At 34.5% G+C, this 18,146-nt stretch overlaps 1 protein-coding gene across 1 annotated transcript; it reads right to left on the bottom strand.

Annotated features, from left to right (window-relative positions):
• Positions 1-3,379: 3,379 nt before the first annotated feature.
• On the bottom strand, positions 3,380-5,681 carry LOC138348241 (uncharacterized). Its single transcript, XM_069296948.1, has 2 exons — positions 4,214-5,681; positions 3,380-3,695 (listed from the first exon to the last, which is right to left on the bottom strand). The coding sequence occupies exons 1-2, from the start codon at positions 5,400-5,402 to the stop codon at positions 3,664-3,666; spliced, it is 1,221 nt and encodes a 406-aa protein (XP_069153049.1). The 5' UTR covers positions 5,403-5,681; the 3' UTR covers positions 3,380-3,663.
• Positions 5,682-18,146: the final 12,465 nt, after the last annotated feature.

Here is an 18,146-nt window from a genome sequence, read left to right as displayed (position 1 = left end):
ATATGTTTACGCAATAATTCTTTAAAGTATTTTTAGGAACAAAAATGTTAACTATTCAAACACATTTTATTTAAAATTAGTTCAGAATTTTCTTTCAAAAACATGTCAAAACAAGCTTAGCATTTATTATTGTTTGTAAAAAGTTTATTAATAGAAACTCTTCATTTTAACACAATTATAAAAGTATTTTTATGGGCCAATTTTAAAAGTAAAGACATGTATGGATTCTTTTACATTTTCATTTTGGTCATTAATTATACAATTATTATTTCACCCTTAAATAATATAAAAAATACTAAAATGTCATTGTTCAATAGATATTTTTGGTTTAATGAAAATTTCACACAAAAAAAAAAAAGAAAAAAATCTAAAGAAAATGTGGATCCAAATTAAATGTCACATATCAGGATACACATATCATTTAAGAAAAGATATTTGGTTGTATTGTTATTAATAAATCTATTATCTTTTTGATGCCATAACATAATTTTTTAACTACTCATTTTTCTTTAGTTTGCATTTTAATATTCTTTAGAATTTGAATATTAATTTCTTTATTGTCAAATTTTCCCTGTCAAATAGTTTTTTATATTTTGATATTAAGAGAATATTCTATATAAACTTTTTCTGTTAAATAGTCAAACATTGTTCATTCTTTTAGTCACATAGTTTTATATATCTTCAAATTAATTAAAAATATTGATACATCATTTTAAAGATTATTTTAATAATCATGTACGAGTTTAGTGATCATATTCTGTAACAAATATTAAAAATATGTTTATGCAATATTTCTTTAAAATATTTTTAGAAAAAAAAATATTAACTATTCAAACACATTTTATTTAAAATTAGTTCAAAATTTTCTTTCCAAAACATGTCAAAACAAACTTAGCATTTATTATTGTTCGTAAAAAGTTAATTAATAGAAACCCTTCATCTTAACACAATTATGAAAATATTTTTATGGGCCAATTTTAAAAGTTAAGACATGTATGGATTCTTATAGATTTTCATTTTGGTCATTTATTATGCAATTATTATTTCACCCTTAAATAATATAAAAATTACTAAAATGACATTGTTTAATAGATATTTTGGTTTAATGAAAATTTAACACTGAAAAGGAAAAGAAAAAAATCTATTACCTTTTTTGATGTCATAAAATAAAAACAAACATTGTAAAATATTTATGAAATGACAAAATTGCCCTTGGTCCTCCTCAACTTGACTCTTCTATATAAACTAGATATCAGGTGCCTGCGCTAGCGCACCCACCGTATGTCAGCTGTTATTTTTTTTCAATTTATGTGACACAAATGAAATTTGAAAAAGTGAACTAAATTTTTTACATTGTATTTTCTTTAAAAATATTTCCAATTATGAATTTATGTACCTTTTGTGTTATTTTCGAATTATATGTATCTCTGTTTTATTTTATGTGATACAAGTTATATTAGAAAAGTCAACGAAATTTCTTATATGATTCTCACATGTTTTTAGTTGTTATTTTACTGTGATTCATAGTACTTTTTTAGTTCTTACGTTATTTTCAAACAATATATGCAACTTTTTTTAATTTCGACAAAAATAAGGGAGTCAATCAAATTTTATTATTTTTTATCTACATTTTTCTAAAAATATCTTTAATTGTTACATTGTGTTTTTTGATTTTTCTAATGTAATTTTCAAATATGTAACAAATTAGAAGTTAAAATGAAGAAATTAAAATTTTCAAATCATTATATTTCTATATTAAAATGTTCAAATCTTTAAAGCTCCACACATATGCACAAATTAATAGAAAGAAGCCAAATGATTTTCTTAAAAAGAAATATATGAAAGCTCATTTTAATAATACATTTACATTTCATTTTTAATATATGAATTCCTCCTTTTCGATTTATTTGAACTTATTATTTTATTTTATATCAAAAGAAATTAACTTCTGAATTTTAATTTTTTTATATAGCATATTTAAAATCAGAAAATTAAAAATATTTCAATACACAAAATTTAAATATACATATAAATTCTAATTTTAATTTTGATTGATTCCACCTAATATTATACTTGATATATAATTATTAAGAGCTAAGTGTAATCATTCTTTATTTACTTTCTTATAATAAACAGATATCACAATAACTCATAAAAAATAAAGAAAATACAAAAGTGAGGTAATACTAATAATAATAACTAAATATGTTTCTAGAACTATTTAATTTTGTTGTTATCATTCGTGGTAGATTTTTTCTTGCATGAAATTACATTTTTATCTTTGATCATCAATCACTTCATATATATAAAGATGTTTCTAGAACTATTTATTCTTGTTAGATTTTTGTTAGAATGAAATTACATTTTTAGTCGTCTTTAATACACATGTATCATCCTATTCATTTCTATTTTTAAAGTTACTTTTCAACATCTTTTTCTTTAATTTCAATCAAATATATATTATTAATTTGATCATACTTATTTATTTTCAAGTTTTATTAGAGCCAAAATAAAGATGAAAATAATTAATCATGATAAATTTTTATATAAAAAGTAGGCATTTTTATAAGCACAATGAATAAAAAAATATTAAGAATTAAATTAAAGTAATAGTAAAATAGAGTAATAATAAAAAAGATATCATAATAACTCATAAAAGAAAAGAAAGTGAAGTAATAACAAAATAAGTTAATGGTAATAACAATAACTTAATATGTTACTCAAATTATTTAATTTTTTCATTATCATTCTTGATAGATTTTTGTTAGCGTGAAATTACATTTTTGCCCTTGATCATTATTCACTTCATATATAGAGTTTCTAGAATTATTAATTATCTTTCTTGATATATTTTTGTTAGCGTGAAATTACATTTTCACCCTTGGTCGTCCTCCCACTTCAATCTTCTATATAATAGAAACTAGATAATGAAAGACCCGTTTACGGGCCCAATACTACAATCTTATAATAGAAATTTGATTAGGTTTATAAAAGAAAAATTATGATATTTTAAAATAAACATGATAGAAAATAACAATAAAACATAATATTTATTAAAAATAATAATATGCCTGATCAAAATTATAAGGAATCATCTCATTGTTTATAAAGTAATAAAAAGATTAAAAAAACTTATGACTTTTGTCTTAATATTTATTAAAATTAGGAGAACAATTTTGTATATTAAATAAAGAATTTTTTCCAAAGTAATTAATAAACATGATGGATTAATCTTTTATATCAAAGAGAGAGGATTTAAAAATATCAACAACAATTGATATAATATATTCTGCAGTATTTTAACATGAGGTTTAATTTAATAATTTATATAACTTGCTTAAAAAGATATTAACTATAATAAAATAATAGAATAAATAAATATATGTTTTTTCTATAAATTATATAATGACATATATGTGTCACGAGAAAACCAATTCATTAACATCTAAAATTCAACATCTATTAATCCCCAAAATCTGGAAGTCATCATCACAAGAACATCTATGATCAAATTACTAAACTAAGAGTATTCTAAAAGCTAAAACAAGTAAAAGCTAGTCCATGCCGGAACTTCAAGGCATCAAGACATGAGGAAGAAGATCCAGTCCAAGCTAGAAGCATTAGCTCACCCTGAAGATCCGATGTGACGAAGACTGGCTAGAATTACGGTTGAGTTGAAGATGACGGTACGTTTGCTGCACTCCACAAATAAACAAGAAGAAAACATAAAAGTAGGGGGTCAGTACAAACACAAGTACTGAGTAGGTATCATCGGCCAACTCAAAATAGAAAACAATATATATTAAGCAATATCATAAAATCAACTAATATCCTTAGCATGCAGCATTTACAATTACCATAACCCTTGGTTACAACACCAAACTCATCAATGAGGACTCACGCCTCCTCATCATACTCATTTGGGAATTAGGTTCATTAGATTGAGTATATTAACATCTTTCAAGATCCATTATCTTTATTTCTAAGATAACCAAATCTACATAAGTGTTGCTCCCCACAAAGTTCACCAAACAAGACCTATATACCTTTTCAACTACCACAGACTCACCCACCGGAGTAGAAACACGAATAGGCATATCAAGTAATTCACAATGTAAATTTAGACCATTAGCAAATGAGGAAGATACATAAGAAAATGTGGATCCAAGATCAAACAATACAGAAGCCATGCAATCACAAACCAAAAGATTACCTGTGATGACAGCATCAGATGCCTCCGCTTCAGACCGCCCAGGGAAAGCGTAACAATGGGCCCTTTCGTTTGTTTGTCCGTTGACCCTACCATGTTGTGATGTAGTGGCTCCAGTTTGCCCATCACCTCGGCCATTTTGGTGACCACCATTACCTCGACCACCACGTCCTCCAGAATAACGGCCTCTACCATGACCACCTCTACCTCTAGCCATTGGGGGTCTATAACTCTGTTTCGGACAATACCTCTTGATGTGTCCAATCTCCCCACATCCATAACACTCTCTGGGTTCATGCATAGGTCTCTCAGAGAAGTGTTGATCGGTCTGAGGTGGACCCCCAACTACAGTCTGTAGTGAAGACTGAATTGGTCGGACTGAGTAACCTCCGGAACCTTGTCCTCTAGAGTAAGAACCATTAAACTCACCTCCCTTTCGAAACCTTTTTGATGTAGTTGCCATGGTGAAGTCATCTGGCTTCACTCCCTCTACCTCTATTACAAAGTCTACCACTTCTTGAAAAGATTTCGCTGTAGCCGCTACCTGTAAGGCTGAAATCCGCAACTCTGATCTCAACCCCTTCACAAAACGACGAATCCGCTCTTGTGGACTGAAACAAAGTTGGGTGGCATATCTGGATAGTGCATGAAACTTAGCCTCATATGCATTGACCGACATCCTACCTTGCTCTAGGATCAAGAACTCATCCCTTTTCCTATCCCTCAAAGTCCGGGGGATATACTTCTCCATAAACAAGTTAGAGAATGAGGCCCAAGTCATAGGTGGTGCCTCTGTTGGTTGACACTCAACATGTGACCGCCACCACATTTTGGCGTTCCCTTGAAACTGATAACTCACGAACTCAACACCAAACCGTTCTACTATACCCATATTGTGTAGTAGCTCATGACAGTCAACCAGAAAATCATAAGCATCCTCAGATTCAGCACCCTTGAAGACTGGAGGTTTCAATTTCAAGAACTTACTGAAAAGTTCATGCTGATCATTTGTCATTGTAGGCCCAGTAGTCAGACGTGGAAACGTGCCTACGTCCAATGAGGCATCCATACGAGGAGCCATAGTGGCGGCATGTTGTACCTCTGAAATCGGAGGTGTTGGTGCAGAAAACACTGGAGGGGCCTGACCCTGATCAGACAACCCACTAAGATAAGCGAGAACCTGATTGATCATCTCTGGGGTAGGTTGGGGTGACAATTCCTCATTTTGCACTTGTTCATTCTCCACTTCCTCACCCTCTCTTACTACTTCCTCAGTCGGTGGAGGAGTCACTGCTCTAGTATCAGATGGGCTAGGTGCTCATCCTCTTCCTCTAGAGGACGTCCTCCCACGACCTCTTCCACGGCCTCTTGCCGCTACTCTTCCTCTAGCTACAGCCCCAGTGGCTGGTTCAGACGCACCCTGTCCCGCCGGTGCTGGTGTTGGCGCGGTTGTTGCTCTAGTTCTAACCATCTGCGAAATAGAGTGAAGATGGTCAGATACCAATTTGTATCACCTAGATTCAGATTGGATCCAAGTAATAGCACAAAAGAAAGAATGAAAGAATGGAATTTTCCTAAAGTCTTATAGCCTCTCAAAGAAAAGTAAAGGCGTCCCCCTACCGTTCCTTAAGACTCTACTAGACTCGTTCTTGTGTGATGAGACCAACAAACCTAATGCTCTGATACCAAGTTTGTCACGACCCAAATCCGGGCCGTGACTGGCACCCACACTTACCCTCCTATGTGAGCGAACCAACCAATCTAAACTCTAACATTTCAATATAATATCAACAGTAAATAATGCGGAAGACTCAAACTCATTAAATAAAACCAATTCATTAACTTCTAAAATTCAACATCTATTAATCCCCAAAATCTGGAAGTCATCATCACAAGAACATCTATGATCAAATTACTAAACTAAGAGTATTCTAAAAGCTAAAACAAGTAAAAGCTAGTCCATGCCGGAACTTCAAGGCATCAAGACATGAGGAAGAAGATCCAATCCAAGCTAGAAGCATTAGCTCACCTTGAAGATCCGATGTGACGAAGACTGGCTAGAATTGCGGTTGAGTTGAAGATGACGGTATGTTTGCTGCACTCCACAAATAAACAAGAAGAAAACATAAAAGTAGGGGGTCAGTACAAATACAAGTACTGAGTAGGTATCATCGGCCAACTCAAAATAGAAAATAATATATATTAAGCAATATCATAAAATCAACTAATATCCTTAGCATGCAGCATTTACAATTACCATAACCCTTGGTTACAACACCAAGCTCATCAATGAGGACTCACGCCTCCTCATCATACTCATTTGGGAATTAGGTTCATTAGATTGAGTATATTAACATCTTTCAAGATCCATTATTTTATTTCTCTCGTGTCGGTACGTGACACTCCGCTCCTCATATACTATCCTGGTGTCGGAACGTGACACTCCGATCCTCATTCTATCCTGGTGTCGGAACGTGACACCCGATCCATATTCTATCCTGGTACCGGAACGTGGCAACCGATCCATATACTACCCTGGTGTTGGAACGTGACACTCCGATCCTCATATACTATCCTGATACTGGAACGTGGTACCCGATCCATATACTATCCTGGTACCGGAACGTGGTACCCGATCCATATACTATCCTGGTGTCGGAACGTGACACTTCGATCCTCAAATACTATCCTGGTACCGGAACGTGGCACCCGATCCCCTAATCTCACTACTTTCGTTCATCAAGCCTTCCTTTATACCAAGGCATCATCATTAACAAAGTAGATTAGGGTTTTCTTTTTCAAGATTTAGGATTCAATAGCTTCATCATGCTTATTTTACTACAATTACATAATCACATTCATGCAAGCATACAATTAAGCATATAGAAGGGTTTACAATACTACCCATACATATCATTCGCTATTAAGAGTTTACTACGAATAGTATAAAAACCATAACCTACCTCCACCGAAGACTAGTGATCAAGCAAGAATTTCCCAAAGCCTTGTGTTTTTCCTCTTCATTCGTCTCTCTCTAGCGATTCTCCTTCCCTCTCTTTGTTCTTTCTATTTTCTTTATTCAAACCCTCTTTCTTTTACCCTAATTAGTATATAATTAAGAATAAAGATGGCAATAATAACCCACTAATTAACTTAAGGTTACCTCTTTTAACCCCCAAGTAATTAGACTTATTAACATTAACCCTCTAACTTTATAATTAAAGTAAGAATAGTCCAAAACGTCCCTTAAAACGTATAAAGAAATCCGATCCAGACTGGGATTACGCAGTCTGTGACGGCCCGTCACGCCTGCGACGGTCCGTCCTGCTGCTCCGTCACAGACTTCAGAGACTCAATTTCTCTGAAGGGTCTGTGATGGTCCGTCACACCTGTGACGGTCCGTCCTGCCATTTCATTACGAAGTTCAGAGAGTCGATTTTCAGTATCCAGTTTCAGATTTTCTAAGTGTTTTGAAACGAGACCTTGCGACGGTCTGTCGTGGGGTCCGTTGCTTCTGCCAGTTTTTCCAGAATTGAAGTCTGCTGCTCAAAACGACTAAACAGGTCGTTACAATATGTTACGTGAAGTTTTGAGATTATACATAAAAAGAGAAATCAAGTAATTTAAATACTTCAAAAATTATTTCTACAATCCAAAAAAAAAGGAGTAATGCCATGAAATTGAAAAGTCTGAAGAGAATCAAGGAAATGACATAACATCAACATGCTTCTGAAATTGTTGAAAATTTTATTTTTGAAGAGCTATCTCACTAGTTCCATTCCTTTTGAATTAAGCATTTTGAGAAAAGTAATTGTGATTGATATTGAACTTAACATGTTAACTGATTCATTAGGGTGTTTAAAAAGTGTGGATTAGTTGAATTAATTGCTTAAAGTTGAGTCATTATAGAGAGAATTAATCGAAATTACATTATTGATTTTCCTAATAAGAGTTTTATAACAGAGTGTATAATATTTGGGACGCAAATAAAATTATAAAGGACGAAAAATTTATTTGTATAAGACATGAGATGGGAGAGAATCGACGAGTGAATGAAATGAAGAATGAATTAACATCTATTTATTTGTGTCATAGACTTAGTTCTAGAAAAATCTTATAATTTATAGTTTTTAGAAAAGTCATGTAATTGTGGAGGAAATTTACCACTTGAAAAAAAAACATTTCAATGATGTTTAAAATACAATTTATAGTTTTTAAAATGAAATATATATATATATGAAATAATAATATCACGGTAGATTGTCCTCAACTTGTTAAATCAAACACATATTTAGATTAATATGTTTGAAATTAAGTAAAAGTACAAAATTTGATTATATATTTTGATGAATGACTACACTTTTATAATCTAGTAAACATTTTTAGTTTACTTTACATACAAATATATCATCCTATTCATTTTATTTGTAAAGTTACTTTTTAACATCTATTAAAATATTTATTTTAAATTTGAAATTAATTTTATTTAATCTTTAATTTAAATCTAAGATATATTATTAATTTTATCATACTTGTTTCTTTTCAGGAACATTAATTAGAGTCAAAATAAAGGTGAAAATAATTAACTATATTTTCAAGTAATGATTTTTTATGTTAAGGTAGACCTTTCTAGTAAGCATAATCAATATAAAATATTAGAAATTAATTAAAATAATAATTAGATAGAGTAATGAATAGATATCGCAATAACTCATAAAAATTGTGAAGTGATAACAAAATGTGTTGATAGAAATAACAATAATCAAAGAAAATAGAAACCATGACAAATAACACCGGACGGAGGGAGTATAATTTATAGTTTTTAGAAAAGTCATATAACTTGTGAAAGAAATTTACCACTTGAAAAAAAAAATTTGGGATAATGCACAAGTACCCCTCAACCTATGCCCGAAATCTCAAAGACACACTTAAACTCTATTAAGATCCTATTAACTCCCCCCCTAAACTTATTTTATTAATAATTTTCTACCCCTTTTCAGCCTAAGTGGCACTATCTTGTGGGCCCAAGTTGGTTGACTTTTTTTTCAAGCTAGTGCAACGTGGGACGAAAAGGGGTAGAAAATTACTTATAAAATAAGTTCAGGGGGGGTAATAGGGTCTTAGTATAGTATAAGTGTGTCTCTGGAATTTTGGGCATAGGTTGAGGGAGTACTTGTTCATTTTCCCAAAATATTTTAATGAAGTTTAAAAATACAATTTGTAGTTTTTAAAATGAAATATATATGAAATGATCATATTACCCTAGACCGTCCTCAACTTTTGAAATCAAACTTACATCAGTTCACATATTTAGATTAATATGTTTGAAATCAAGTAAAAATATAAACTTGATTATATATTTTAATGAAGAACCACTTTTATAATTTAGTAAACATTTTTAGTTTACTTTAACTACAAATATATCATCTTATTCATTTTATTTGTAAAGTTGCATTTTAACATTTTTTTAGCATATATATTTTTAAAAATATTGAAATTAATTTTATTTATTCTTCAATTTCAATCTAATATATATTGTTAATTTTATCATACTTTTTCTTTTCCGGTATATTAATTAGAGTCGAAATAAAGGTGAAAATAATTAACAATATTTTTAAGTAATGAATTTTTAAGTTAAAGCAGGCATTTTAGTAAGCACAATGAATACAAAAATATTAGGAGTTAATTAAAGTAACAATTAAATAGATTAATGAATAGATATCACAATAACTCGTAAAAAAATGTGAAGTGATAACAAAATGAGTAGATAGAAATAAAGTCAACCAAATATGTTCCTAGAACTATTTAGTTTTTTGTTATTATTCTTGGTAGATTTTTGTTAGTATAAAATTACATTTTTACCCTCGATTAGGGCTGGCAGGGGGACCGGGTCATCCCGCCCCGGCCCGCGTCCCGTCCCGACCCGCCTCGGAACCGGCCTATCCCCCAGGGTTTAAGGGGATTATGGGATGGGGGATGAGGGGACCGGTCAGGGGCCGGTTCACCCCTGCGTCCCGGTCGACCCGGCCCAGTCCCGGCCCGGTTGAACCGGCCGGTTCGCGGGATCCCCCCCAATATATTTTTTTTAAAAAAAATTAAAAATGTAGCCGTTACTATCCGTTGGGGTAACGGCTAGTGCCCCCCCCTCCCCCAACGGATTTATGCCTCTTTTTGACTTCTCAAACACCCCCTACCACCCCCCTACTTTTAATTTTTTTTTTTAAACCCTCAAGTTATTATAATTACATTTTAACCCATTTTTAATACTAAAAATACACCTATCCTCTACTATTTCTTACAAAATGATCTATTCTCATTTCTCTCATCTATTTTCTATATTCTATCAACTCTCAACTCTCAAATGTCAATCTTAATATCTATTCAATTTTAATTCTCACATTATTAGAATCCATATATTTCAATTTTCAATTCAAAATTTTCATATTATATCAATAAATATAATTATATTATCTCATATTTGTTATCAAGAATTGGCTTGGAGTTACAAATTACAAGTTACAACAAATCACAAGCTTCAACAATCGGTTTAACGTCTGCTATTAACGCAGACGTTTGGTACATTCGTTTAATACTATTTATATTTTATTATTCGTCTTTACTTTTGTGTTATTGTTATTTTTATATTACACTTTATATATATATATATATATATATATATATATATATATATATATATATATATATATATATATATATATATAAATTAAGTATGAGTTCTAGCAAAAAAATAGCGGTAAAGGAAAAGAGAAAGCACAAGATAACGAAGAAAGCGGACTTTTTAAATTATTTAATTTTGGTAAAAACAAAAAAGTAAAGAAAAAAAGAGTAGTAAAAGTGGTGGTACTTCATCTAAATCAACGAGTAGAGTTAGATTTAACATAAATGATTCTACTTATGTTGATGATACTCCTTATACTATTGATTCAAATGTTGAACTCGATCATGGAAGTTTAGAACAACGTTATGGTAATATTAATTCTAATGTTGATGAAAATTTAGGTGAAGAAGTAGCAGCTGATTTGGGAGAAGAGGAGTTAGATGAAACACCTACTACTCCGGTGACAGAAGTTCCAAATGAGACTATCAATTTACCGGAGCAAAATTTTGGACATCCACCCCTTATACCTCCCACAAGGGAGAAGGTGAAGTATCAACGACCTAAAACTTCTATTGTGTGGCAATTTATGACTTATGATAAAGAAAATAGTATTGCTATTTGTAATAAGTGTAAGCAAGCTTTTAAACATAAACAAGGTGGGGTCAAGGTGGAACGGGGGGATTAAATAGACATTTGTTATCTTGTGTGCCGATTCAATATAAAGAAGCTAAAGCATTAGCCAATAGAAAAAAGGGAATTTCAATTAATGAATTAGATATTACCGGTAATGCATCGATAGCGGCTTCTAACATGGTTCAAGGAACATTAGATCCTTTTAACCCCGCTGGCCCAATAACACAACGTAAATATAATAAGAAATTAGATCGGGAAAATTTAGCTAAAATGGTTTCTGTTTGTGGTTTGCCTTATAGTTTTCCTTCAAATTCCGGTTTTGTCGAATATATTCAACAAACTTATAATCCGGATTATAGAGTCTTTTCAAGAAATACTGTCAAAACTGATGTTTTTGAATATCAAGGTAAACATTGTCAATTTCTTCGTTGTCTATTTAGCATATTAGATAGTAGAGTGTCTATTACTTCGGACATGGGTCGTAGTGTTAATGGAAATGATTATTTAACAGTAACTGCACATTGGATTGATCATAATTGGAATTTGCAAAAAAGAATTATATGTTATAAACTATGTATAGAGAAAAAATTTGGTGCATATTTAGCTACAAATATTTTAAGTGTTTTAGATTATTACATGATTATAGATAAAATAATGTCTGTCACATTAGATAATGCATCTAATAATACAAATGCTACTAACATGTTAAAAGTTAGATTATGTCCAATTGACAATAAAATTTTTCATGTTAGATGTGTTGCACATATATTAAATTTAGTTGTACAAGATGGTATTTCATTATTTGATTGTGGTAGCGTAAAAGTTGAATATGCTGTTACCTGGATTTTTCATACAAACAATGCTGCTAGAATTAGGGAATTTAATGAGCATTGTTCACTATGTGAATTGTCACCTAGAAAAATTCCAAAACATATTAAAACAAGGTGGAATTCTCTTTACGAAATGCTTTCGGTTGCTTATAAATATAGAAGACCCATACAAATGGTTTTTATTGCTCATAATGCTAACCCATTAGATAGAATTTGTGATGAAGATTGGGAAGAAACTAAAGAACTATTACAATTTTTAAGGCTTTTTCATGATGCTACTACCATGTTTTCGGGAATTTATTATCCTACTATTTCATCCGTATTAATAAATATTTGTGCTCTTTCAATTCAATTTTCTAAATATAAAAAAATAGATCACTTTAGAGTTGCAATTGAAGGTATGATTGAAAAATCTAAAAGAATATTTTTTTCCTATTCCTCAAGTTTTTTTAACGGCTACTTTACTTCATCCTGCTTATAAATTACAAGGTGTGAAAGGCCTTGTCGACACTTTTTATGAAACTTTAAAATTTTTACCGGAAAAAACTCCAGATTGTGAAACGTGTAAGTCTAGCATAAAAATAAAAGCAAAAGTTTTGTATGAAAAATATAGAACTAGTGAAAATTTTGAAGGAGAAGTTGGTTAAACTTCTAATGTTGAGATAGATTTGTCAGTTCCAATTTCATGTTATATGCGAGGTTTTATTGGTCTTAATTCTACTAACCGTGATGATTTTGAAGAATATCTTAATCAATCTTTAGAAAACTTGGAAATCAAAGATGGCAATGAAGATTTATTAGGATGGTGGAGTAGACGAAGCGATGCATTTCCAACTTTGAGCAAAATGGTTCGTGATATTCTAGCTATTCAAGCTTCATCAGTTGCATCGGAGGCTGCTTTCATTGCGGCAAGGTTTCAAATCGGTGATCATAGACATTCATTGGCGGAAGACAGTTTGGAAACAACAGTTTTATTTAGAGACTGGTGCAATGCCGAAAGGAGGAATAACAATTTGCCAAAGTTAAGTAAAAAACAAGCAACTTGGATCAAAACTTGTATTGAATGCAGTGATGATGAATTAGAGGCACGAGAATTTCTAACAAGTTTGCCAACACCGGAGGATATCACCATCAATATGATGGGACAATTAGAATTAAATTTTAAAGGAGAAAACAGATATTATTAGATTACATTCGAGAACTAATTGAAACTGTAACGACCTGTTTAGTCGTTTTGAGCAGAAGATTTTATTTCTGGAAAAACAGGCTGAGATGACGGAGCCCACGATGGACCGTCATGGACACGACGGACCGTCGAGGGGTCTCGTTTTAAAACACTTAGAAATTCTGAAAATTGGATACTGAGAATCGACTCTCTGAACTCTGTGACGGACCTGCAGGACGGACCGTCACAGGCACGACGAACCGTCGTGATCCGCCGTTTCAAAACACTTCAACTCTTGAGAATTTGGTACAGGGAACGATTCTCTGAACGTCGTGACGGAAGTGCAGGACGGACCGTCGTAGGTACGACGGGCCGTCACAGACTCCTTAAGGAAATCGAGTCTCTGACGAACCTGCATGACGGACCGTCGCAGGCATGACGGGCCGTCACAGGTTGCGTAATCCCAGTCGGAGTTGGATTTCTGGTTAAGTTTTAAAGGGGCATTTTGGACTATTCCTGCTATAATTATATATTTCGTGGGTTTATATTAATAACTCAATTTCTTGGGGGATAAAAGAGGTAACCTTGAGTTAAATTGTGGGTTATTATTATCATCTTTTACACTTAATTACATGTTAATTAGGATAAAAGAAAGAGGGTTTGAATAAAGAAAATAGAAAGAACAAGAGAAAGAGAGAGAAAGTTGAACGAGAGAGAGGATCGAACGAGAGGAAAAACAGAAAGCTTGGGAAATTGCTTGCTTGATCACGAATCTTCGGTGGAGGTAGGTTATGGTTTTCATGCTTTCATAGTAAGCTCTTAATAGAGAATGATATGTATTGATAGTATTGTAAACCCTGCTATATGCTTAATTGTATGCTTGCATGAACGTGATTATATAATTGTGATTATATAAAGCATGATGAAGCTATTGAATCCCAAATCTTGATAAAAACCTAATCTCTTGTTAATGATGATGCCTTGGTAAGGGAGAAGGCTTGATGAACTAAAGTAATGAGATTGATGATGCCTTGGTATAAAAGAAGGCTTGATGAATTGATAGAATGAGATTAGGGGATCGAGTGTCACGAACCGACACGTAGAATTAGGGGATCGGGTGTCACGAACCGACACGTAGAATTAGGGGATCGGGTGTCACGAACCGACACGTATAATTAGGGGATCGGGTGTCACGAACCGACACGTAGAATTAGGGGATCGGGTGTCACGAACCGACACGTAGAATTAGGGGATCAGGTGTCACAAACTGACACGTAGATTTAGGGGATCGGGTGTCACAAACTGACACGTAGATTTAGGGGATCGGAGTGTCACGTACCGACACAAGAGGATTAATGAATATGAGGGAGCGGAGTGTCACGTACCGACACAAGAGAAATAAAGATAATGAATCTTGAAAGATGTTAATATACTCAATCTAATGAACATGATTCCCAAATGAGTATGGTATTGAGGCTTGAGTCCTCATGTGTGAACTTGACGGTAATTGTTATTGATATAGTACTTGCTGTTGCTACATGTTGAGTATCATAGTTGATTTTATGATATTACTCGATATATATTGTTTTCTATTTTGAGTTGGCCGATGATATCTACTCAGTACCCGTGCTTTGTACTGACCCCTACTTTTATTGTTTTCTTCTTGTTTATTTGTGGAGTGCAGCAAACGTGCCGTCGTCTTCGACTCAACAGTAATTCAAGCCAGTCTTACTACATCGGAAATTCAGGGTGAGCTAATGCTTCTAGCTTGGACTGGATCTTCTTCTTCAAGTCTTGATGCCTTGAACTTCCGGCATGGACTAGCTTCTTATGTATTTTTAGCTTTTAGAATACTCTTAGTATAGTCATTTGATCGTAGATGTTCTTGTGGTGATGACTTCCAGATTTTGGGGATAATAATAGTTATTGATTTTATTAATGAGTTAAGTCTTCCGCATTACTTTCTGTTGATATTATATTGAAATGTTAAGGTTTAGATTGGTTGGTTCGCTCACATAGGAGGGTAAATGTGGGTGCCAGTCGCGGCCCGGTTTTGGGTCGTGACAAACTTGGTATCAGAGCATTAGGTTCGTTGGTCTCATCACACAAGAACGAGTTTAGTAGAGTCTTAAGGAACGGTAGGGGGACGCCTTTACTTTTCTTTAAGAGGCTATAAGACTTTAGGAAAATTCCATTCTTTCTTTCTTTCTTTCGTGCTATTACTTGGGTCCAATTGGTATCTAGGTGATACAAATTGGTATCTGACCATCTTCACTCTATTTCGCAGATGGTTAGAACTAGAGCAACGACTACGCCAGCACCAACACCAGCACCGGCGGGACGGGGTGCGTCTGAGCCAGCCACTGGGGCTGTCGATCGAGGAAGAGCAGCGGCGAGAGGCCATGGTAGAGGTCGTGGGAGGACGTCCTCTAGGGGAAGAGGACGAGCACCTAGTCCATCTGATACTAGGGCAGTGACTCCTCCACCGACTGAGGAGGTAATAAGAGAAGGGGAGGATGGGGAAATTGAACAAGTGCAGAATGAGGGATTGCCACCCCAACCTACCCCAGAGATGATCAATCAGGTTCTCGCCTATCTCAGTGGGTTGTCTGATCAAGGTCAGGCACCTCTAGTGTTTTCTGCACCAACACCTCCGGTTTCAGAGGTACAACATGCAGCCACTATGGCTCCTCGTATGGATGCCTCATTGGACATAGGCACGTTTCCACGTCTGACTACTGGGCCTATAATGACAAATGATCAGCATGAACTTTTCAGTAAGTTCTTGAAATTGAAACCTCCAGTCTTCAAGGGTGCGGAATCTGAGGATGCTTACGATTTTCTGGTTGACTGTCATGAGCTACTACACAAGATGGGTATAGTAGAATGGTTTGGTGTTGAGTTCGTGAGTTATCAGTTTCAAGGGAACGCCAAAATGTGGTGGCGGTCACATATTGAGTGTCAACCAACAGAGGCACCACCTATGACTTGGGCCTCATTCTCTAGCTTGTTTATGGAGAAATATATCCCCCGAACTTTGAGGGATAGGAAAAGGGATGAGTTCTTGAGCCTAGAGCAAGGTAGGATGTCGGTCAATGCATATGAGGCTAAGTTTTGTGCATTATCCCAGTATGCCACCCAACTATGTTTCAGTCCATAAGAGCGGATTCGCCGTATTGTGAAGGGGTTGAGGTTAGAGTTGCGGATTTCAGCCTTACAGGTAGTGGCTACGGCAAAATCCTTCCAAGAGGTGGTAGACTTCGTGATAGAGGTGGAAGGAGTGACGCCAGATGACTTCACCACGACATCGACATCAAAAAGGTTTCGAAAGGGAGGTGAGTTTAATGGTTCTTACTCTAGAGGACAAGGTTCCGGAGGTTACTCAGTTCGACCCATTCAGTCTTCACTACAGACTGTAGTTGGGGGTCCACCTCAGACTGGTCAACACTTCTCTGAGAAACATATGCTTGACTCCAGAGAGTGTTATGGATGTGGGGAGACTGGACATATTAGGAGGAATTGTCCAAAACAGAGTTATAGACCCCCAATGGCTAGAGGTAGAGGTGGTCATGGTAGAGGCTGTTATTCTGGAGGACGTGGTGGTCGAGGTAATGGTGGTCACCAAAATGGCCGAGGTGATGGGCAAACTGGAACCACTACATCACAACATGGTAGGGGCAATGGACAGACAAACGGTAGGGCCCATTGCTACGTTTTCCCTGGGCGGTCTGAAGCGGAGGCATCTGATGCTGTCATCACAGGTAATCTTCTGGTTTGTGATTGCATGGCTTCTGTATTGTTTGATCCTGGATCCACATTTTCTTATGTATCTTCCTCATTTGCTAATGGTCTAAATTTACATTGTGAATTACTTGATATGCCTATTCGTGTTTCTACTTCGGTGGGTGAGTCCGTGGTAGTTGAAAAGGTATATAGGTCTTGTTTGGTGAGCTTTGTGGGGAGCAACACTTATGTAGATTTGGTTATCTTAGAAATGGATGATTTTGATGTAATTCTGGGTATGACTTGGCTTTCTCCGCAATTTGTGATCTTGGATTGTAATGCTAAAACTGGGACGTTAGCCAAGCCTGGGACAGATCCTTTAGTGTGGGAGGGTGACTACACTTCCAATCCGGTGCGTATCATCTCCTTTCTTCGTGCTAAGAAAATGATTAGTAAAGGGTGTTTAGCTTTCTTGGCACATCTCAAGGATAACACTACCCAAGTACCTTCGATTGAGTCGGTTTCTGTGGTCCGTGAGTTTCTGGATGTGTTCCCTGCAGATCTTCCTGGTATGCCAACGGATAGGGATATTGACTTCTGTGCTGATCTTGAACCGGGTACTCGCCCCATTTCTATACCCCCTTATAGAATGGCTCCCGCGGAGTTAAGAGAGTTAAAGGCACAACTTTAAGAGTTATTGAACAAAGGCTTCATTAGACCAAGTGCATCCCCTTGGGGTGCTCCGGTTTTGTTTGTGAAGAAGAAGGATGGAAGTTTTCGAATGTGTATAGACTACAGACAACTAAACAAGGTAACCATAAAGAACAAGTATCCTCTTCCTCGCATTGATGACTTGTTCAATCAGTTACAAGGTGCTTGTGTCTTCTCTAAGATTGACTTGAGATCCGGTTATCATCAATTAAAAATACGGGCAACGGATGTGCCAAAGACTGCTTTTCGAACGAG

The sequence above is a fragment of the Solanum lycopersicum genome, chromosome 1 (genome assembly GCF_036512215.1).
Source record: "Solanum lycopersicum chromosome 1, SLM_r2.1".
Taxonomy (NCBI): Eukaryota; Viridiplantae; Streptophyta; class Magnoliopsida; order Solanales; family Solanaceae; genus Solanum; species Solanum lycopersicum.
This window is presented reverse-complemented; position numbering and strand designations above follow the sequence as displayed.

What these genes read in the sequence shown, in the direction of transcription:
- LOC138348241 (XM_069296948.1), bottom strand. Translation starts at nt 5,402, where the DNA reads ATGATCAATCAGGTTCTCGCTTATCTTAGTGGGTTGTCTGATCAGGGT. An exon ending in ATCTGATGCTGTCATCACAG is followed by an intron (nt 3,696 to 4,213) that starts GTAATCTTTTGG and finishes TGTGGAGTGCAG; the next exon opens with CAAACGTACCGTCATCTTCA.